General features: G+C 43.7%; 1 protein-coding gene across 1 annotated transcript in view; it reads left to right on the top strand.

Annotated features, from left to right (window-relative positions):
• The window catches only part of GRIK1 (glutamate ionotropic receptor kainate type subunit 1), a 364,588-nt gene that overhangs the window by 327,232 nt on the left and 13,268 nt on the right, over positions 1–24,088 (top strand). Inside the window, exons 15-16 of the mRNA XM_066599053.1 lie at positions 5,196–5,421; positions 9,661–9,911. Coding sequence (XP_066455150.1) covers positions 5,196–5,421; positions 9,661–9,911 — 477 coding nt within the window. The remainder of the gene's footprint in view (positions 1–5,195; positions 5,422–9,660; positions 9,912–24,088) is intronic.

Here is a 24,088-nt window from a genome sequence, read left to right as displayed (position 1 = left end):
CATACCAAAGGGGCGTGAATACTTATGTCAATGAAAAATGTTTTTAATTTTTTACATTTTTACAAAAATTTCTAATATTCTGTTGTCACTTTGTCATTGTGGAGTATTGAGTGCAGAATGATGTTTACACAAGGAGGCCAGAGCATAACAAAATATACAAAAGTGAAATGCGCCCTCTGTATATATATATACGTCCAGTGGTGCTAAGGGGTTATTGATGAAACCCTGTAATTTAGCACTACATTTTACATGCCACAGCTGGGCTTATAAATGGAGAATGCAATTTTTAAATTGCTCATTTATTTCGAGTGGATGACTAACGCCGTCTGCCTTCTCTGTGAAGGCCGTAAAAACATTATGTTGAAATTTAGACGATTCTTTCTTTTTTTCCGCATTTCCCCTTGAAAACTCGCATTAATTAGACTGCAGCAGCACAAATCCAGGTTACAAAAATGTCATTGTTCTTTCCTTCTGGTTCCTTAGAAACCAGTGAACTCTAGTTAATATTCCAGTTTCCTTTAAATTAGTGTTAATTAAAGAATTCTCGGCTAGATAATTAAGAGCAGGAGCAAGAAGACAAGAGCAAGTGTACGCATGCATAACTTGTGCCGGAGACGGGATTTGTTCTGATCTGTTCGGGTTAAGCAATCTAATTTTTGAGTTTGTGCTAAAAGGTTTTAATTCTCCTTCAGTGGCTTGTTTTACTCGGAATGATTAAGTCAATCAGTGGCTCGTACAGGCAGAAAGAATTTATCTGCAGACTGTAATGGATCCCACAGCGCTGAACAGGCTGGCGATATTATCCATTAAGAGGAAACATCCTACTGAAAAATGGCACAGCTTGCAAATGAATCCCTGAGCTCAACCAACGGGAAGGGCCGCCTGGGCCTCATAGTGTGGCGATAGCACAATCACTGGGAATGGAAGGATCGTTTATGGATTATGCAGACAGGTCACTGTCTCCCACAAGATCAACATAATATTTTACTACTGTTTTCATTCCCATGGTCTGACACTGGTCCTCATTAATCTAATTACAAAGGTGTCCTGGTCACTGCCTCCCTGAAGATCAGTACACTCCTCTACTCAGTACCATGATCTAATACTACCCCTACTATAAACTGGCAATGGCTTGTTAATGTAATTACAATTGTGTCAGGTCAGTGCCTCCAACAAGATCAGTACACTCTTCTGCTGCTGCTGTTTTTATTCCCATAGTATGACAAGTCCTGGTCTTCATTAATCTAACTACAAATGTGCCCAGGTCGGTGTCTCCCTGAAGATCAGCACACGCCTACTGCTATCATCATTCTCTCTTTTCTTTCATACTTTTACTTCTTGTTAGTGTAAATACAATTGTGCTCATGCTGTTGCCTCCAAGAAGATTAGCACACTCTTCTGTTTCTGCTATTTTCATTTCCATAGTCTCACAATTCCTGGTCATTAATCTAATTACAGTTATGCACAGGTCACTGCCTTCAACAAGCTCAACACACTCTTCTGCTGCTGCTTTGTTGTCATTCTCATTATCTAAAGTTGCCACTGTAAAATGCTGTCTAGCCCGGTATTGGTGTAGTATGTCTCCACTGGAAGTATGGATTGGCCGGGCTGACCTACAGGTACCATCCCAGGGGATACGTACTACAGTATCGCTGGCTCACTCAAAGAGCGGGCAGCAGGGAGGAGGGGCGGCTGGAGGAGATTTCTCTCCTCGTTTTCCCCCGCCCCTCTCTATTCACTTTATGCAGCTTAAAATCCTGAACGATGATCGTTCAGTGTAAACAGCAGCCATTCACTACTGAATGACCGCTGCTAAAGTGAATGGAGAGGTGCAGCGGGCATCGCTTGCCCAACATTCATGCAGTGTAAATGGCCCTTTAGTGTAGTATGTCTCCACTCAGGAGCTTTTGTCAGCTTTGGGTGTGACCTGGGCATTACCTGTAGGTCAGCCCGGCCAACCAATACTTCCACTGGAAACATACTGCACTTGTTAATGTAATTACAATTGTGTCAGGTCAGTGCCTCCAACAAGATCAGTACACTCTTCTGTTACTGCTGTTTTTATTCCCGTGGTCTGACTGCCTGGTCCTTGCTAATCTTATTATACATGTGCTCAGGTCACTTCCTCCCTGAAGATCATCAAACTCCTCTTCTGCTACTATCATCATTCTGCTTTCTCATTTGTACTTATACAAATATGCCCAGGTCGGTCCCTCCAACAAGACCAGCACACTTTTTCTGGTGCTGCTGTTTTTATATCTATAGTCTGACAATTCATAGTCTTCTTTAAACTTATTACAAATGTGCCAAGGTCATTGCCTCCAACAATCTCAGAGCACTCTTCTGCTGCTGCTGTTTTGATTCCCATGGTCTGACACTGCCTGCTCCTTGTTAGTATATTTACCAATGTGCCCAGATCACTGTCTCCCTGAAGCACAGCACACTTTTCTGCTGCTGCTTTGTCAGAATTCCCATGATCTGATAATATCCTGTAATATACTGTCTAGTCCAGGCTAATGTAATTACAATTGTATGCATGTCACTGCCATGTCACACATCATAAAACTGTCACATTCCTGAGCTCAGTGGACTGATTAAGTATTTATCACTCAGCTCAGTTTGTCTGTTGTTTTACTCTTTGAGTGCAAAACAGTCTCAAATTTCTGTGTGTGAACATTTGTATATCAGTCAAGCGGGGTGTCCTCTCTGTATTTGTATAGTATATATGTGCCCCATCCAAACCAGTTCCATTCAGCCTGATGAAGGGTCAATAGAAGACCCGAAAGCTTGCTGTAACATTATGTCTTTTTGTTAGCCATTAAAGGATATCATATCTACAAGATACTTTGTTCTCAGTGAGAGAAACCAACACACTGCCTACAACAAGATCAGCAAACTCTACCGCTGTTTGTATTTTCATTCTCCTAGTCAGACATTGCCTGGTCCTCGTTAATCTAATTACAATTGGGCCCCGGTCACTGCCTCCCCGAAGATCAGCGCACTCTTCTTCTGCCGCTATCATCATTCTCTTTTCTCTTATGTACTTTTGATTGATTTTCAGGGAAACAAAAATGTCCTCTCAGTAGTAGACATCTCCTGCGGCTCCGTATCCTCCAGGAATGACTGTACATTGTGTTTTTATTGGTGATTTTGTGTGGAGCAGTCATGATGAAGGGTTTAATACTGATATTTTATGGTATAGTGAAACAGAGGGACTGACGGTCCGCAAATTGTACTAAATCATCGGGGAGGAAATAGGAATGTCTGTTCTCAGGCCATTTATTATCAGCGCTGGAAACAGACTTTCCTCACACTATAAAAAAGGCACCAAAGACATGAATGAGATATTATCAGCCGCTGAAGCAATCAATGATTTTCTCCAAACCAAAATGTTGTTTTATCTGTTGTTAAAGGGGCAGTGAGTCACACATTTCACCTACAGAAGCCCCTGCTGGGGAAATATAGTATTACATCCTGGCCATATTCCCTAGTAGGACGAGTGTCGCCTTCAAGAGATAACTTTAATAGCTGGTTCGTTTATAGGTTTCCTTACATGTTGGTGTTGGTGGTGGGTTGGGCTTAGTTTTATAGTGATTGACAGGCTCTTAATCACACAGGGTGCAAGACAGATGGGGGCAATCACCACCCTTAGGTTCACCCGGCCAGATGATCTTCTTCCCCCATGTGACAGCATCTTCAGCACCCCCATACCACAATTTCTGTTCTGGTCTTGTATCTATGTACCAAGGTTGGTTCATACTGCATTTAGGTTATGAGCTTGGTTCTGGTGCTGTATTTATATTATGTGCATGGTTCTGGTCTTGCATCTATGTATTAAGCTTGGATCTGGTGCTCTATCTGTGTACTGAGTATGTTTCGTACTGAGCTTGTTTCAGGTGCTGTATTAAGGGGAGGAACTATGCTACATGCCTTGGCCTTATGTCGACATGCCATCTTCAGTCCACAACCATCTAGGACAAAAGCACACCATACATTTGCTTTGAAGGAAACATGTGGTTTGATGCCACCCTTTATTTACATGGAATACTTTGTGGAACCTGATGTCACCCTTCAGTTGGTGCACTCCCAGACACATGTGGGCTTGACTACCTGTGCTCCCCCTTTGGTCTGCTGTGACCCCACCTGCGTTCCAGTGCAGCTCACTTTACCTGCAGTCAAATGGGGGACCCCCAAGCTTGCTCCCTGATGGTTTGCCCATTGCACCCCCGTCCTTTTGCTGATACATTACCGGCTTACCATTAGCCCACCAACGCTCACCAGAATGACTGCGTAATCCCTCCCACATGCACTGGCTCTGCCGCTGACAACAGTACTGCCATACCTTGTGGGACCACCAGTTGCCTCACCACCAAGTGAAGATTCACGCCTAATGGCCCCCTATCTAATGCCCTGTAGCTCCACACAAAGGGTCATAAACTGGCAGCTCAGCTCAGGCCACCTTGCCTCCCTTGCTGCCTTTGTCTGTGGGCATAAAAGACTTTATGCTAGAACCCATCCTGACCTTCTCCTGAAGTCTCCTTCACCCATGCTGGCCTCCCCTTATGGTCTCCTTGGTACTAGATCTTCCCAATCTCTGTCCTTCATTGCTTATTATGTTATGAGCTTGGTTCTGTTGCTGTATTAGCGCTATAAGCTTGGCTCTGGTGCTGTATTTATGTTATCAGTTTGGTTCTGGTGCTGTATTTGTCCACTGAGCTGTTCTGGTGCTGTATTTACATACAGAGCTTTATTCTGGTACAGCATTTATCTGCTGAGCTTGGTTCTTGCTCTATATTTGTAATATGAGTTTGATTCTGGTGCTGCATTTATGTACTGAACTTGGTTCTGGTGTTGTATTTGTGTATGGAATTTGGCTCTGGTGCTTTATTTATGTCATGACCTTGGTTCTGGTACAGTATTTTATCAGTGAGCTGTTCTTGTGTGGGTACGCTGCTATTTTGCTGCTTTCTGTCTAAGTAGGATACAGGCAGACTGCCTATCAGTGCAATGGATCATTTTTTTCTTATCAAAGGGCACCAAAACGAATTCTGCACAGGATGTTATGTGCCCTAACCCGACACTGATGGTAAACAAGGGTCAGATGTAATGGCGTCCTCAATAGACTTCCATTTTAAAAATCTTCTTTCTTGAAAATTCAGCCTCCACCGCTCACCTTTACTTTATACTATTTGCAGAAATCGAAAATTTCCACCTATGAGAAGATGTGGGCATTTATGAGCAGTAGGCAGCAGACGGCTCTTGTGAAGAACAACGACGAGGGCATTCAGCGGGTTCTTACCACGGATTACGCACTGCTCATGGAGTCCACCAGTATTGAATATGTCACACAACGGAACTGCAACCTTACCCAAATTGGCGGGTTGATTGATTCCAAAGGTTACGGAGTTGGCACACCTATTGGTAAGTAACAACTAACGACTACTGGGGAGAAGTACCCTGTTATCTGTTATATTGTATAGAAGTAGCTGACTGTAGTTATCATCAATGGTTGCTTACAATCAGCAGTTTTATATGTGTTAGGGCACATTTGCAATTTAGCGGCTCAGCCAATTCATAAATCCCGCCTACACAAAGCAATGGCTGTGATTGGTTCGTCGAGCGCTGCTCAGCCAATCAATGCAGTGCTCAAAGAACCAACCATAGCCTTCACTTCTTGGAGGCAGGATTTATGAGTCCTGTAACCGGCAAATGATCCTGTGTGGGCGGCCGAGGACTGCCCTAACGCATCTTTTGGGGCAGAAAGTAATATAAGACTCTGTCTTATATGTGGGGAAATACGATAGATAGATAGATAGATAGATAGATAGATAGATAGATAGATAGATAGATAGATAGATAGATGTATAGATATGAGATAGATATTAGATAGATAGATAGATAGATAGATAGATAGATATGAGATAGATATAAAATAGATAGATAGATAGATAGATAGATAGATAGATAGATAGATAGATATGACATAGATAGATAGATAGATAGATAGATAGGAGATAGATAGATAGATATGAGATAGATAGATAGATAGATAGATAGATAGATAGATAGATAGATAGATATGAGATAGATAGATATGAGATAGATAGATAGATATGAGATAGATAGATAGATAGATAGATAGATAGATAGATAGGAGATAGATAGATAGATATGAGATAGATAGATAAATAGATATGAGATAGATAGATAGATAGATAGATAAATAGATATGAGATAGATAGATAGATAGATAGATAGGGTGAGGAGAGACAAGCAGTAATATCTATCTATCTATCTATCTATATCTTCTATCTATCTAATATCTATCTATCTCATATTTATCTATCTATCTAATATCTATCTATCTATCTGTCTATGTCTGTCCGTCTCTCTATCTATCTATCTACTATCTATCTATCTCATATCTATCTATCTATCTCATATCTATCTATCCATCTCATATCTATCTATCTATCTCATATCTATCTATCTATCTCTCTATCTATCTCATATCTATCTATCTCATATCTATCTATCTCATATCTATCTATCTATCTCATATCTATCTATCTATCTCATATCTATCTATCTATCTATCTATCTATCTATCTATCTATCTATCTATCTATCTATCTATCTATCTATCTATCTATCTATCTATCTGTCTATCTATGTATCTATAATATTCCCTCCCTTCAGCTGTAGAAACTTAACAGATCACTTGCCTCATATAATGATATCTCTGCTGAGTGATCATACAGTATCAGTGGCTCCCCCTGCTGGCGCATGTGCTCTAAAATCTCCGATCTCCTGGTCTGCCCGTTTGTCATACCAAAACCCCTGTTCTAATCCCTGCAGTCTCTGCTGCAAGCCCGCAGGGGCACAAGCATGGGCCAAAATCAGCTATCCCTAGGATGTTGTCCAGGTACATTCTTTTCTGTTGCAAAAGTACTGCAGTGTATTATCGCTAATAATAATGATTATACGCCAATGCAGACCAAGATGATAAAGACAGTTATTTTGTATCGACGGGATAGGGAATAAATGTCTGAGCACTGGGATCCCCAGCAGTCCTGAGATCGGTGCATCCGAATGCCAGTGTGCATGCATGATCACCAATCCTATTCACCTTTATAAGACAGTGGGAGATAGTTGAGCACATCAATGCCCGCCAATCCCCGTTCACATGGGGCGTTCAGGTGTGCAGATCTCTAGGGATCCCAGCACTTCCTTCCCTCAGCTATCAGACATGTATTCCCTATCCTGTGGAGAGTGGATAAATGGCTTTAATATACTAAGTCATTTTAAAAAGTTGTGTACGTTTGGAAAATGAAGGCGGCTTTCTTCCAGAAACAGCGCCACTCTTATCTCCAGGCTGTGTGTGGTATTACAGCACAACTCAGTTCAAATGAATGAGGCTGAGCTGCAGTACCATTCACAGCCTACGGACAAGAGCGACGCCGTTTATTGGCTCTCTAAATGACAAATTCAGTTTTGCTGTGTATGTATGGGAATGCGAACCAACCACCGTGAGTTCACTTGTCTTTGTGTGGCGCCCATTCTGTTATGTTACATCATATGGGAACGAGTCTTATACACACGGCGTATTCGGTCACTTCGCGCTGAGCAATGTTCATATATTCTGACTGCCAATGGTGAGAAAATTATTGTGTTCCGCAGCCATAAAACTCCTGTTTTTGCTATGGGAATGACAATGACCGATCCCCGCCGGACCCCGAATACTTTTGGCAAATGTATAAATTATGATCTGTTTTTAATGTAATAAACCAATTCTGGGAAGTGTTGTTACAAAATGCTAATACCAGTGACAGGCGCCCAGTGACAAATAGATTCCTGCACTTGGACAAACAGACTGAAAATAAAGGGCAGCCGAAGGTGATTGATCGTGCGGTAGAAGTCCTGAAGGAAGCCGCTAAACTCATTAGTGCATATTGTTAACTCCTGCAATCCTATACAGTCATGGTGGCCATTACCACGAGGCATCCTGAGACTGTTGGACCTCAGAGGGGCGGCAGGTTGCCACCCGGGCTTTAGCCATCTTTTACTGGCCATGTTAATGGCCAGTGCAAAATAGTTGCCAACTGGGAGTCGGACAGGCGGCAACCCGAAAGGCATTTCACTCAGTCTGCAGCTCCGATCCGCCTGCCGCTGCTGAGTCTGTGACCTCTGCCTTCGCCCCCGGTGTCTACGCTGCATACAGGCATTCCAGCATGCAGACACCTGGGGAGTGGCAGGGGGGCACAGACGCTGCAAAGGCATCCGCCAGCGGATCGGAGCTGCAGACTGAATAGGTGAAATAACTGTTGGGTTGCTGCCCTGCCAGAAGTTCAGGGACACCATTACTACTAGGGTGACTATGGGAACATTATTACTACTGGGGCGACTATGATGGACAATATAACTACTAAGGCCACTATTGGGGTTATTATTACTACTGGGGCCACTGTGGGGGTCTATATTAGTACTGGGACCACAATGGGGATTGCTATTACTATTGGGGCAACTATGGAGGACGGTATTACTGCTGAGGCCACTATGGGGGTCACTATTACTACTTGGGCCACTATAGCTGTGCTATTACTATTAGAGCAACTATGAGGGACACTGTTACTACTAGGGCAACTTTAGGGGTTACTGCTACTACTGGGGCCACTATGGCGGGTCACTATTATGACTTGGGCCACCATAAGGGTGTCACTATTACTGCTGGGGCCACTATGCAGGTCTATATTAGTACTGGGACCACTGTAAGGGACACTATTACTACTGATGTCACTATGGGGATTGCTATTACTGCTGGGGCAACTATGGGGGCCACTATTACTACTACGGCTCTCTGTGGGTTACTGTTACTACTAAAGTCATTTCTGGGGCCACTATTACTCTTATCAATTCAGACAAATCTCAATGGTTCAAAAATGTGTTGGTTTCTTGTGTATTGATGCTTTCAATGGCTGTAAAATGAGTGCATTTTTGGCAGGGGGAGGGGTTGGGGTCACCATTTCACACTTCTACTCAGGCAGCATAGAAGCTTAGTACTAGATCCACCCACTTAACCTGCTCCTTAGCTACCATCCCACTGTTCGAGCCCTTATGGCGAGACCTCAAGAGGCAGAACTATGTTGCCACAGACAGCCTCACGGGTGCCTAGAGGGCATCAATTATCCCACATGGTGGACTTTGTCAGAAAAAAAATACACAATGTTAGAATTGCACTTTTTTGTCACCCTGCCTCTAAGAAAATGTAATAAAAAATGATCAAAAAGTCACATGAACTCCAAATTGGTACTAATAGGAATGACAGGACATCCAGCAAAAACAAGCCCTGACACAACAACGTCTAAAGAGTAAAAAAAAGTTATGGAGGTCAGAAGATGGCGGCAGAGAATCATTTTAGATTTTTTTCCAAGATATTTTATTTGTTAAAAGTAGCACAGCAAAAAAAATGGTGTTAAAGAGATAGAAAAAAAGTATATAAGAGCCAGCAGCACGAAATAACCGATGACTCCAAGGGTTCACTCCTTACACTTTGCTGCCTCTTCATGGCCGGTCCTGTTATGCTCACCTGGCCTACAGCTCTACCCATAAGACTAAGACCACCCTACAATGCTGAGATTTCCACCTCTAATTTCCCTCCAGGTTCTCCGTACAGAGACAAGATCACCATTGCTATTCTACAGCTACAAGAGGAAGGGAAATTACATATGATGAAGGAGAAGTGGTGGAGAGGGAACGGCTGTCCAGAAGAAGACAGCAAAGAAGCCAGCGCCTTAGGAGTGGAGAACATCGGTGGCATCTTCATAGTGCTCGCTGCGGGGCTCGTTCTGTCCGTCTTTGTGGCCATTGGAGAATTCATCTACAAGTCCAGGAAAAATAGTGACATAGAACAGGTGAGGAGGAGATGTCTGACAAACATTAGGTGGATATAATGATCCAGGCCATACATGGGGGGTGGGGAATGTAGTAGCACTCATTGATATCATTATGCCTTTCCCATTGTACTGTTGACCCGATGAAATCCAATGTTCTCCATTACTTACTAGTTACTATCATATAAAGAAATCTTTAAGCCTAGGGCCAGGGGGTTAACTATAGAGGATGCAGGGGATGCGGTTGCACCTGGGCCCAGGAGCCTTGGGGGGCCATAAGGTCTCTCTTCTCCATATAGGAAACCCAGTACTATGACTAAAGCATTATAGTTGGGGGCCCCGTTCCAGATTTTGCATTGGGGCCCAGGAGCTTCAAGTTACGCCTCTGCCTAGGGCAATGCAACAGCAGTGGCCATATGTACAATGCGGCTCATAATATTGAGTGGCACTGACTCTGGTACGGTCATCACTGTAAACTGAGTCAATGTTACTCACCTTTTGGCTATGTATGACCCAACTTCTAAAGCCAGTCTACTCCCGTCACCCCAAACCATGTTTTCCCTTTTCACCATAGGGTCCTATGACAGGTACATTAATAGATGGGCCGGTGAATACTATCAGACCTATTAGGGGACCATAGATTCATCATATGATTGTTCGTCCCCAGAGCTTCATCATTGTCGGCAGCACATCCCCCATTCATATGGTGAAATGTGCTGCCAGCAATAATTAGGATACAATCATCCAATGAATGAGCATTTGCTCGTTTGTCGGGTAATCTGCAGCACCTTCACCCGGCCCGATGGTCAGGTAAAACAATGGGGCTTATTTACTAATACCGTTTAAAAGTTAGGCAATGCAGACTTAGACTAGACCGTCTTAAAATGTGCCAGATTTATCATAGTGACTCTGCTGGATGATAAATCTGTCGAAGTTTAAGACTGTCTAGTCTACATTGAGGCCAACTATTAGTCAGCTTAGTTTACACCAAAATTTGGACCAAAATTGGGGCACCTTTCTTGGCACAATTTAGGCCCCACCCCATTTTTGAAAGAAGTTGGAAAAACTGTCCAAAAGCGTCGGAAAACACATAACAAATGTGGCACAAAACATGTAAAAGAGTTTCTGGCATAATTTGCATTAAAAAACTGTCATATTTTGAATATTAAATAACCCCTATTGTTCCCAGGAATGTTCTTTCCCGATCATTTGGATGTGTCAAAGGCCCTTAAAGGGGACCTGTCATCATAAACTAAGTTACAGTGCTTATAGTTTACGCGGAGTCCATGGAGCCTCCTTTCATACTCACCCAGTCCCCTGTTCCTGCGGTGTCCCCACACAGTCAGCACATTCACAGCATGCTTGACTCTTTTCAGAAGGTTGTGGGAGGGCACTCGTATAGAGATAAATGGGAATGCATGCGCACAGCCTTATGTAGCGTCAAGCCTTATTTGCATGGAGTATACTACAGGAACGAGGGGGCAGGTGAGTATGAAAAGAGGCTCGTCAAATTTCATGTCACCTAAACTTTGAGCACCACCACTTAGTCCAAAGGACTTGTCCAGCTGTAAACTATTGATGGCCTCACTTTCTGACAGGCCATCAATAGTAGATCAGTGGGAGTCCATGACCGGGCCCCCCCCCCCCTCCTCACTGTTCAGCTGTTTCCTGTGCCAATGTGGTTTTGTGCACAGAGCTGATTTCTGCAGGAAGCAAACAGCTCTATTCTCTCTGCAGTGGCCAGGCTTGGTATTGCAGCTAAAGCTTATGACTGTACTACCAAGCCTGGCCACTGCAGAGAGAATGGAGCTGTCTACTTCCTGCAGAAATCAGCTCTGTGCACAAGCAGACAGGCTGATTGACAGGGGTCTTGGGTGGCAGACTTCCACTGATCTACTAGCAACAGTGCATCACGTGGAGAGGCCATAAATAGTTTTACAGCTGGACAATATCCATGAGCATGGCCATATTATGGTTCTGTGTTATAAGGGTCCGTAATAGAGTGTCCCTAGACTGCTATGGGCCCAAACTATACCTTTCTATAGAAGCACGCAGTGTTTTTTACCTTACGGATTCACATGGACCCGTGAGACAAACAGTTTTTGGCTTGTTCCAATATATGTCATATTATGGCAGTATTGCTGGAATCTTCTCATCGCAGCCAAAAATAGTCTCAATGTAAATGCCGCTGCTCTTGAGGCGACAAGAACAGAATCAGACGGGCACTGCTGGTCTACGATATTATTATGTAGCTTCCATAGAAGTCAATGAGAGTTACACCAAGGGCCAAGCACAGCAAGCTACATTCATTCTGCAGCCCCTGAGTCGTGGAAACAGCATAGCTTGCGGTGCTTTACTGTTCTTGTAAGTCCTGACCATCACATACAGCCGGGCCAGGGCAGCTAATGTTAGGACTACCAATGCACTATACCTGCTGTGTGATGGGCCAATCACAGAGAAGAAAATGTTGGCGGAACTGAAGGACAGGTGACTCAATCATCTACAAGTAATGTTCCTCCTCCATCCTTTGATCTGTGGCAAAGTCACAATGTAACAAACCCCCAGCAATGCTCAGCTGTCTTCTGTTTTCTTCCATCATGAAAAGTTTTAATTTTGTTTAGTTTTTTAAGCTTTCTCCCATTTTCCCACCAGTAACCCCGCTTGGCATGTACGCTACATTTTGCATGTATTTTGTAACTTTTCGATGAATTTCCTGATATTTCGCCTCTATAACTTCGCTTTCGTTGCTTCTCTCATTATCCTGAGTTCATTATAATTCTATCATTTCCATAGAATGTTATTATTTATGCATGTTTCTTTCTTTCTTTTGTTCCTTTTGCATGCAAAGGCCTTTTGTTTCTTTTATGGGCTGCAATGTAAGCCCACTCACCCATCCAACTCCACTTCGGGGACCACTCTATCCACGGAACTAGACTGCGGCAAGTTGCTTCGGGAGGAAAGAGGAATCCGAACACAACCCTCTATACATACAGTATAGTGTATATGAAAGGTGTGTCCCACGACCGGTGGAAGCCGTCAGGTTTATTGCTGTCGTAGCTCTATTTTATTTCAACAGCTGATCAGTCTTAACCCTTTCCAATCCACTGTCTGACCTCTAAAGACATTATGATTTAAGGCTGTACAGCTCCAATGTTGGAAGACAGCCATTGGGGTTCTCTTACTGTATATTGCCAACCTCTCTGCTGTCGGAGCCTATCCAACGTGTCACCTCATGCAGTACTGGCTTTAGCCAGCAGATAGCGCTGTTGTATAATGGCAGAAAAAGAGTAAGCCCCCTAGGAAAACCAGGATACAAATTGGATTGGAAAGGGTTAAAGGGAACCTGTCACCACAATTAATTCTTCAAACCAAGTATACACTATAGTCCATGTACTCCAAAGTTTTCCTGGGCTGTATATTAATGAAGATACATGAGATGGGTCCACTGGGCATTTTTGAATAGAGATGAGTCCGTCAATCTCTTGACTCTATAAGGTAACCACTCCTCCGGTCACTTGACTGACATCCATCCCCTGCTATCTCCATAAGAAATCTTGCAAATGAGTGGGCATTGGACTGCCTGCCACATGATCTTCAGCTCATTCTGCTGTGGCCTTACGTCTATACTGCGCATGCGCAGGGGTCGGCATCAGTGGTATTTAGCGTGTCAGCATCAGATGACATCACATCTCTTGATCATGGCCGCCATGAAGAAAAAATAGCCACATACAGCATCCACTGAGGGTGCTCCGGCACATGTGCATTATCTTCATCACATTCTGTTGTAGCTTTATGTGTCTACTGTGCATGCGCCGGGGACATGGCATCTATTGGATCTGGTGTGCAAGATGACATCACATCTCCCGACTCCAGCTGCCATGAAGAAAGATAAGCCACACACATCATTGAGGATATTCCGGCGCATGCGCAGTAAGAGCATGACGCAGCAGGGGAATGCAGAGAAGATTACGTGCCGGTGGTACCCTACCCATGCATGTGCGAGATTTCTGTCATGATTAAGAGAATGTAGAGGTGGCCAGCCAATGTTGTCAGTCAGCTACCTAGAGGCTAGCATTCAGCATAGCGTGGGCAGCCGTGATGGTGCTGGAGATATGATTTACATTGGGGGATGGGAGACTTGGATATCTCAATAAACAGACATTTGTTTATTTAGTCGCATTTCAGGGCATGAATCATGGTGAAAGTTTCCCTTTAGTGCCAATAAGTAAATTATGTAAGAAAAGTATAAACACAGTAAAGTCTGCCTATATGGCAATTTTACTGTGCAAGACTGAGTGCAAGTAGGTAGTGCCCACTGAACTCATAGACTGGTAGAGTTGGAAGGGACCTCCATGGTCATCAGGTCCGACCCCCCTGCTCAGTGCAGGATCACTAAATCATCCCAGACAGATGTCTGTCTAGCCTCTGAACACTTCCATTGAAGAACTCCCCACCTCCTGTGGCAACCTGTTCCACTCATTGATCCCCTCACTGTCTAATATGTAATCTGTGTCTCCTCCCTTTCAGTTTCATCCCATTGCTTCTAGTCTTTCCTTGTGCAGATGAGAATAGGGCTGATCCCTCTGCACTGTGACAGCCCTTCAGATATTTGTAGTCAGCTATTAAGTCTCCTCTCAGCCTTCTCTTCTGCAAACTAAACATTCCCAGGTCCTTGAATCGTTCCTCATAGGACATGAATTGCAGACCGCTCACCATCTTGGTAACTCTTCTCTGAATTTGCTCCAGTTTGTCTGTCTTGTATAAAGTGGGGTGCCCAGAACTGGACACAGTATTCCAGATGAGGTCTGACTGAGGAAGAGTAGAGGGGGATAATGACCTCACATGATCTAGACTCTATGCTTCTCTTAATACATCCCAGAATTGTGTTTGCCTTTTTGGCTGCTGCATCACATTGTTGACTCATGTTCAGTCTATGATCTATTAGTATACCCAAGTATACCTTGTTCAGGACACATACTTTCCAGGTGCATACGTTTTAGAGGGAGGCACGTACCTTTTAAAAAGTGAGCCGTCACCAGTATACCTTGCCTTTTATATATAAATGATCGGTGTGTCACCAAATTTTTCATTTAAGTGGCTAAAAAATTAAAGGGGTTGTCCCGAGGCAGCAAGTGGGTCTATACACTTCTGCATGGCCATAATAATGCACTTTGTAATGTACATTGTGCATTAATTATGAGCCATACAGAAGTTATAAAAAGTTTTATACTTACCTGCTCCGTTGCTGGCGTCCTCGTTCCCATGGAGCCGACTAATTTTCGCCCTCCGATGGCCAAATTAGCCGCGCTTGCGCAGTCCGGGTCTTCTTCTTTTCTGAATGGGGCTCCGTGTAGCTCCGCCCCGTCACGTGCCGATTCCAGCCAATCAGGAGGCTGGAATCGGCAATGGACCGCACAGAAGCCCTGCGGTCCATGGAGACAGAGGATCCCGGCGGCCATCTTCAGCAGGTGAGTATGAAGACGGCGGACCGCCGGGATTCAGGTAAGCGCTGTGCGGGTTGTTTTTTTAACCCCTGCATCGGGGTTGTCTCGCGCCGAACGGGGGGGGGGGGTTTAAAAAAAAAAAAAACCCGTTTCGGCGCGGGACAACCCCTTTAACTTTACTGATTTAAAAATATTTTGGAGATTGTGGAAATCATTGTGACTTAAACATCCTGAAATAATAAAACTAAACCAATTCACTCCCATTTTATATCTGATTCGAGATACCAGGAGTTTAAATAGAAAAGAGGAAAACCAAAAAGTTGTCACCTAAATCGCAATATCCGAGGCATAGTGTACATTTAGGAGAAGTGAGGTAGACCGTACTTGGTTCGTGTTCATGCCACTATATGCATTGGGTGTAACTATAGTCAAATAGCCCCAGAGCAAATTTTAGACTTGCCCATCCCCAGCTTGCTGCTTGTATATACGATAGTGCCCTCATATACAGATAGTGCCCCCTGTGTACCAGTGAAAAATAACTTACATAACAGCCATTCCCACAACAAGCAATCAGCAGTAGCACAAGACAGTGACATCATCACGCTGCCTGCGCCAGTTGGAAGCCTGAGAACTCCTGACTGGGGCAAGGAGCCCATGGCTTTGTGCACCCCCATAGTTTTCACTGACTCTGTGTCTTCAGGATATGGATCTAGTTGAAAAGCAGTGCTCTCTCAAGGATCCAGGTAGGTCTCCTTCTCTTCTGGCCCAGGTCATAGTCACATTCCCTGTGTCACTACACCCCTGTATTCAACTCAAAGTCAAACTGGCCCAACAGAGTACCAGTGCATTTTCCCATAAGCCCATATTCTGGCCAGGTAATGGGCTCCAGAGGTAACTCTATTTGAATCCTAATCACTTGTTAAAGACTAGAGATGAGGGAACTTTCTAAAAGTTCAGTTCAACCAATTCATCAAATTTTTTAAAAACATTGGTTCAGTTTGAATTTGTTTGAAGCGAACCTTCCCCATTAATAATGATCACAGCTACATGGTGGTGCCTCCTCTTCTCCTGAGGCCTCAGCAATTAGCACTGTTTGCTTTGCAATGCCGAGGCCTCAGGCTGCATTTACACTGCAAAGCTGATCGCTCAAAAGATGGCTTTTGAGCGATCATTTTGCATAAACTCCTACTTGGTACTAATGCCTATTAGTACCAAGTTAGTAGTGTGTGAGTCACCTCACCGGGAGCTGTATTCAGGGAATAGACCACCCGCTGTTCCTTGATTACATTCCTTTGATCTGCCAGTGGGTCTGATGCAATGTTATCAGCTGTAATCAGCTCTCCATGGGCAGAGCACAGCATGCAGTCCTGCTCATCAGCTGTGCTGCCCAACTATGGTTTTCAAGCAGAACTGAAAGCTGTTGTTCGGCAGAAAACTGAAAGATGGGCACATTTAGACACAACGATTATTGCTCAAAAGACAGCTTTTGAGAGAATTTTGAGCAATAATCATTGTGTCTAAATGGGCCTTTAGATTTAAAGCTGACAACATGCGCATGGAGTTTGCATGTTCTTCCTGTGCTTCGTAATTATCCTTTATTTAACTCCATACAGATTTTGCCCTTGTAATTTAACCAACAGAGAACATATAAACTTCATGCAGATCTTGCCCTTGGTCAGATTAGGCAACAATATTAACCACTGAGTCATTATTTCTTCTCCTCCGTCCCTCTTCTTCATCTTATTCCTCCTCTACTTCTAATTGTTATTCTTCTACTTCTTCCTCATTTTCCTTTTCTTCTTCTTCCTCTTCTTCTTCCTCCTCCTCTTCCTGGTATGAGACCAAGGTGCAGTATTGCAGTCCGAGACTACTACAACACAATCCCTACTCCGAAGTCCCAGCCCAAGTTCGCCCCTCTTCTCCAGTCCATTTCGAGTCCCATGGGCTTGTCCTACTCTCTTCTATTTTTCCATATTGTGAAGCCCCAAATTCAAATCACCCCGGAGAAGTGTCATGGTGCCCCCAGTTCCTCGGCTTGGACCTCTCTTCTCCAGAAGCTTCATACGGATGACAACGACCATTTTTTCGCACTGAAATATGGTAGGATACAAGTCATATTGGCAGAAGCTGTTCTGCAGTCAGCCAGGACGTCCTCCATTAACTCGGCTCCTCTTGGTTTTGTTCCTTCTAATAAGCGAGCAGTGAAAGGGCAGAGTTCACCTTCATCTTAGATCATTTCTCAGCTCAGTAGAAAAAAAACGTCTTAATATGGATCAATTTTAAAAAACAAATGGAAAGGTTGTGTTGATCTGTGAAAGGTCAGATGTAATTGCTGCGTAGAGTGGAAAGGTCTGCGGGTGCAGCGCTCACTTCTAAGTGCTGGCTCCGTGTAACAGCGATCCTGCACATTTATCATCTCCACTAGTAGTAAAAGCTTCCCGAGTAGAAATAGAGATGAGCCAATCCCCCGGGCCCGCGCCGACCAAACCTCAGGTCCGGAAAGCTTTTGACCGTTCATGATGTAATTTCACCTTTCTAGTTCACCCCGATGTTTCCTCCTCGCTTTGTTTTGGGACAGTCGGGGTTATTGGACTTATTGTCTGATATCACTTTACAACCGACAGCGGATGATTCTCCAAGACCAGGATAGAATGAGTAAGAAACATGGAGGTTGTTTTCCTGCAGCTGATGAGGTCTGCAGGTCCATTACCCCATTAGAGGGGTCAGTGGGGGTAACTGCATCTAAAAAAGGGGCCCAATTATCTCCCACCGCTGTTAACTATATTCTGATCAGTTTAATATGAAGATCATATCGTCCCCTCTTACATTTCCTCCCATAGAGACTTATAACAAAATAATCATCTCCCGGGTGCCTAAATGTACACAGTGTATTATACCATGAATAGCCGCTTTAGTAGAGACCCCCATATAGTAGCACATAGGACAACCTTTGGCCTTTAGAATCGCAGTCATTCGTCGTTACGTCCATCCACAGGTATCAGAGCTAATCAGAGCGTGCCAAGAAAACCTTCCCTGCGCCATACCTCCACCAGCTGACAGGTAGGGGTCATTGGTTCAAGTTGCTTGCGCCAAATTCTGACCTCCCACCAGCAACAGAGATCTGGACCCATCTGACCAGGAGATGCTTCTCCACTGCTCAGTGATACAAGTTTTGCGCTCTTTTCCCGCTGGAGTCTTTCTGTTTCTCTTAGACACAATGGCGCTAAACTGGTCATCCGCTGTTATTGCCTATCTGTACTAAGGAACGGCGAGTTGTGTGGTCGGACACGTTAGTTGGAGCGTTGCATTTCTGACATCCTCCTCGACTTCTTTTAGCAACGAGTTGTTTCCACCCACTGGATCCCCTTTCGCTGGATGTTTTTCCTTGATTACGCCTTTGTCGGTAAACTCTCCACACTGTTACTGCGGTTGTCAGTGAGACCCCGGCTAGTCCAGCACCGATGACCGGCCTCGTTGGAAGTCGCTCCGGTCGCCGGATTTTACCATCTAATGTGGATTCACAGAAACTGATCCACGGAAAACTTAGTAACATGGTATTTTAGGCTGAAAAAAGATATATGTTCATCCAGTTCAGCCTATTACCACCCCCAACCCCCCATGTTAATCCAGAAGAAGGCAAAAAGCCAATTTTGCTCATTTTAGGGGTTAAAAATCCCTTCTCAACTTCAATCTGGCAATCTGAATAATCCCCAGATCACTGACCCTTCTGAGTAATTAGTGATATAACATGTAGCATTATTTCACTCCAGGCCCCTCTTGTACTATTTTAGTAAGTTCTCCATCACCAGATCCTCAGACAGAGAGTTCCATAGTCTCACTGCTCCTACAGTAAACAACCCCCCTCTTTGTCGGTGTAGTAACATTCTTTCCTCTAGATGTAGAGAGCGCCCCCTTGCCACAGTCCTGGGTATAATAGATGATGGGAGAGATCTTTGTATTGTCCCCTGATATATCTATACATAGTTATTAGAGTGCCCCCTTGTTACAGTCCTGTGTATAATAGATGATGGGAGAGATCTCTGTACTGACCCCTGATATATCTATACATACTTATTAGAGCGCCCCCTTGTAACAGTCCTGGGTATAATAGATGATGGGAGAGATCTCTGTATTGTCCCCTGATATATCTATACATAGTTATTAGAGCGCTCCCTTGTTACAGTCCTGTGTATAATAGATGATGGGAGAGATCTCTGTACTGACCCCTGATATATTTATACATAGTTATTAGAGCGCCCCCTTGTTTCAGTTCTGGGTATAATAGATGATGGGAGAGATCTCTGTACTAACCCCTGATATATTATACATAGTTATTAGAGCGCCCCCTTGTTTCAGTTCTGGGTATAATAGATGATGGGAGAGATCTCTGTATTGACCCCTGATATATTATACATAGTTATTAGAGCGCCCCCTTGTTTCAGTTCTGGGTATAATAGATGATGGGAGAGATCTCTGTATTGTCCCCTGATATATTATACATAGTTATTAGAGCACCCCCTTGTTACAGTCCTGGGTATAATAGATGATAGGAGAGATCTCTGTACTGACCCCTAATATATTTATGAACAGTTATTAGAGTGCCTCCTTGTTACAGTTTTGGGTATAATAGATGATGGGAGAGATCTCTGTACTGACCCTGATATATCCATACATAGTTATTAGAGCGCCCCCTTGTTACAGTCCTGGGTATAATAGATGATAGGAGAGATCTCTGTACTAACCCCTGATATCTTATACATAGTTATTAGAGCACCCACTTGTCACAGTCGTGGGTATAATAGATGATAAAAGAGATGTCTGTACTGACCCCTAATATATTTTTGCACAGTTATTAGAGCGCCCCCTTGTTACATTTCTGTGTATAATAGATGATGGGAGAGATCTCTGTACTGACCCCTGATATATTTATACATAGTTATTAGAGCGCCCCCTTGTTACATTTCTGTGTATAATAGATGATGGGAGAGATCTCTGTACTGACCCCTGATATATTTATACATAGTTATTAGAGCGCCCCCTTGTTACAGTCCTGGGTATAATAGATGATGGGAGAGATCTTTGTACTGACCCCTGATATATCTATACATAGTTATTAGAGCGCCCCCTCGTTACAGTCCTGAGTATAACAGATGGTGGTAGAGATCTCTGTATTGTCCTCTGATATATCTATACATAGTTATTAGAGCGCCCCCTTGTTACAGTCCTGGGTATAAATAGATGATAGAAGAGATCTCTGTACTGACCCCTGATATATTTATACACAGTTATTAGAGCGCCCCTTGTTACAGTCCTGGGTATAATAGATGATGAGAGAGATCTCTGTACTGCCCCCTGATATATTATACATAGTTATTAGAGCGCCCCCTTGTTACAGTCCTGGGTATAATAGATGATGAGAGAGATCTCTGTACTGACCCCTGATATATTATACATAGTTATTAGAGCGCCCCTTGTTACAGTCCTGGGTATAATAGATGATGGGAGAGATCTCTGTACTGCCCCCTGATATATTATACATAGTTATTAGAGCGCCCTCTTGTTACAGTCCTGGGTATAATAGATGATGGGAGAGATCTCTGTACTGATCCCTGATATATCTATACATAGTTATTAGAGCACCCCCTTGTTACAGTCCTGAGTATAAATAGATTATGGGAGAGATCTCTGTACTGACCCCTGATATATTATACATAGTTATTAGAGCACCCCCTTGTTACCGTCCTGGGTATAATAGATGATGGGAGAGATCTCTGTACTGATCCCTGATATATCTATACATAGTTATTAGGTCGCCCCTCAGCTGTCTTTTTTCTAAACTAATTAACCACAATTTTGATGACCTCTCTGGGTATTGTAGGCCGCCCATTCCATTTATTACTTTAGTTGTCCCCTTTGTACCTGCTCAAGCTCTGATATGTTCTTCTTGAGTACCGGTGCCCAAAACTGTCCACAATATTCCATGTGTGGTCTGACCAGTGACTTGTAAAGAGCAAGAACAATGTTCTCGTCATGCGCCCCTAGACCTCTTCTGATGCACCCATGATCCTATTTGCCTTGGCAGCAGCTGCCTGACACTGGTTGCTCCAGTTAAGCCTACAGTTACCTACAATCCCCAAGTCCTTCTCCATGTCAGTGTTCCCCATTGGTTTCCCATTTAGTGTGTAATGGTGACATGGATTTCCTGCTCATGTGCAGAACCTTACATTTATCAGTGTTAAACCTCATTTGCCACTTTTCCGCCTCCAAGTTATCCAAGTCCATTTGCAACCATATAGAGATATACTGTATATGTAACTGTACACAGATGTACATGTACCCATATATACATCTACTGAAACCGTATACTGTCCTCTCTTGTCACGAGATTCTATGGTTGCGGATATAATTTCCATACAGGTCAGTAGCAATCGTGAAAGGTCCGAGGACTGTAATAAGGGGTCGTTCAGTTTATGTTAGAGGATGGGAGGAGAGTGAAAAAGTCCAAGGAGCTCTAATGATTTAACTAAAAGGAGTCCACATATTCTTAACAGCAGTCCTGCCTGCGGTGGAACCCCAACTGAAGCTGTCAGGAGAACTGGTCCATTGTTGGTCCTCCAAGGACCCCCAGCCACCCGCATCCATTGGTCCTGCTCCAGTGTTTAGATCCTGACATGATGATCTAAGGTCCATTAGAACGTCATGTCACATGACCATGGCAGAACATAACTGGTCAGCACTACTATCAGTGATGTCAGCATGGGTGACATGTTATTCCACCAGGACCTCTATGAATCCATAAGGACTAGTGGCGAGTTTATTTAGACTTTAATCTGGGAGTTTTGTTGAAAAGACCCCAATAAGGTATTCACATAATGCACCAAAGTGAAAGAATCTAAAAACAATACTGTTTTAAAATAATTCTTGGTGCATGTGATAACTGAGCACTTGTCCGACCCTACAAAAGCCGGGTAGTCTTTGCATTGTGTTTTGAGTTACATCTCTTGCAGTATCTGCACACCCTCTGACTGCAGCGGTCTATCATGTAAGCTCCCTTGAGGACATGTTGCGGGTGGTGATGCTACATCACAGATCCAGGATACGATACAGCAGAAGGAGTTACAAAAATATGAAATGTTTAAGAACAGAGTAATGCAAGTAAATAAGGGTGTAATAATAATAAGTAAGTTGTTAAGTTTTACCGTAGATTTACAGCGGATATAAAACGTCTACACACCCCTGCCCGGTTTTCATTAAGCTAAAAAATCTGACAAAGATGAATCATTTGAGGTCTATTTCCACCCTCATTGTGACCCGCTAGCTGTACAATTCCTTTAAGAAACAAACTTTAAAGGGGTTGTCCCGCGGCAGCAAGTGGGGTTATACACTTCTGTATGGCCATATTAATGCACTTTGTAATGTACATTGTGCATTAATTATGAGCCATACAGAAGTTATAAAAAGTTTTTCACTTACCTGCTCAGTTGCTAGCGTCCTCGTCTCCATGGTGCCGACTAATTTTCGCCGTCTAATGGCCAAATTAGACGCGCTTGCGCAGTCCGGGTCTTCTCTTTTTCTCAATTGGGCTCCGTGTAGCTCCGCCCCATCACGTGCCGATTCCAGCCAATCAGGAGGCTGGAATCGGCAATGGACCGCACAGAAGCCCTGCGGTCCACCGAGGGAGAAGATGCCGGCGGCCATCTTCAGCAGGTAAGTAAGAAGTCACCGGAGCGCGGGGATTCAGGTAAGCGCTGTCCGGTGTTCTTTTTTAACCCCTGCATCGGGGTTGTCTCGCGCCGAACGGGGGGGGGGGGGGTTGAAAAAAAAAAAAAACCCGTTTCGGCGCGGGACAACCCCTTTAAATCTTTTAGGGTGGAAAAAAAAGAAACTAAATTCTGTTGCATAAATATACACACCCTAAAACTAATACTTTGTTGATGTACCCTTTTTGCGTAGGCGTCTATCAGCAAGGCGCATCCTGACATAGCAATCTTTGCCCACTCTTCCTTGCATAAAGGCTCCAAATCTGTCAGATTATGAGGGCATCTGGTGTGTAGCACCCCCTTCAGGTCAACCCACAGATCTTCAATGGGATTCCGGTCTGGGCTCTGACTGGGCCAACCAACACTTTGATCATCGTCTGGTGAAGCCATTCTCTGCTTTAGGTTGTTGTTGTGCTGAAAGGTGAAATTAATTTTCATCTTTTTAGCCGAGGCCTGAAGGTTGTCGGCCAAAATGGACTGATATTTGGAACTGTTCATAATTTTAATTTTATTAAATAGAATAATATTTTGCTATCACACTATAGAAGAGACGAGTTTCCAAAAAAAGAAATAAATCATCAGAAAAAGGAAGGCATTCAACACGTCCTGTTCATAAAGACCCATATATATGCAAAGGATACCCGGTGCTATCACAGTCCTGTTTACAAGAGTGATGATTATAAAATAAGCATATTAAATAGTACATATTTACATGTACAGGGCAGTGATAAGAGCATGAAGATATCAATAATGCCAACCTTATGACCTGCGACCCGACGTGCGTTTCGCTCAAGCTTCCTCGGGGGGGGGGGGGGCAATGTTTAAAACTCTTCTAAAGTGCTGTAACTTTCTGGCGTTTTCTGCGCCTGAATCTTCGGTTGTGCGCCTGAAGCGGCTCATGACCCTCTCCTTTATCTTCGGTTGTGCGCCTGAAGCGGCGCATGACCCTCTCCCTTCTCCACTTCCCCCTTGCCTGACGGGGACAAAGCTTAGC

Source organism: Eleutherodactylus coqui, chromosome 4 (genome assembly GCF_035609145.1).
Source record: "Eleutherodactylus coqui strain aEleCoq1 chromosome 4, aEleCoq1.hap1, whole genome shotgun sequence".
Classification (NCBI taxonomy): Eukaryota; Metazoa; Chordata; class Amphibia; order Anura; family Eleutherodactylidae; genus Eleutherodactylus; species Eleutherodactylus coqui.
This window is presented reverse-complemented; position numbering and strand designations above follow the sequence as displayed.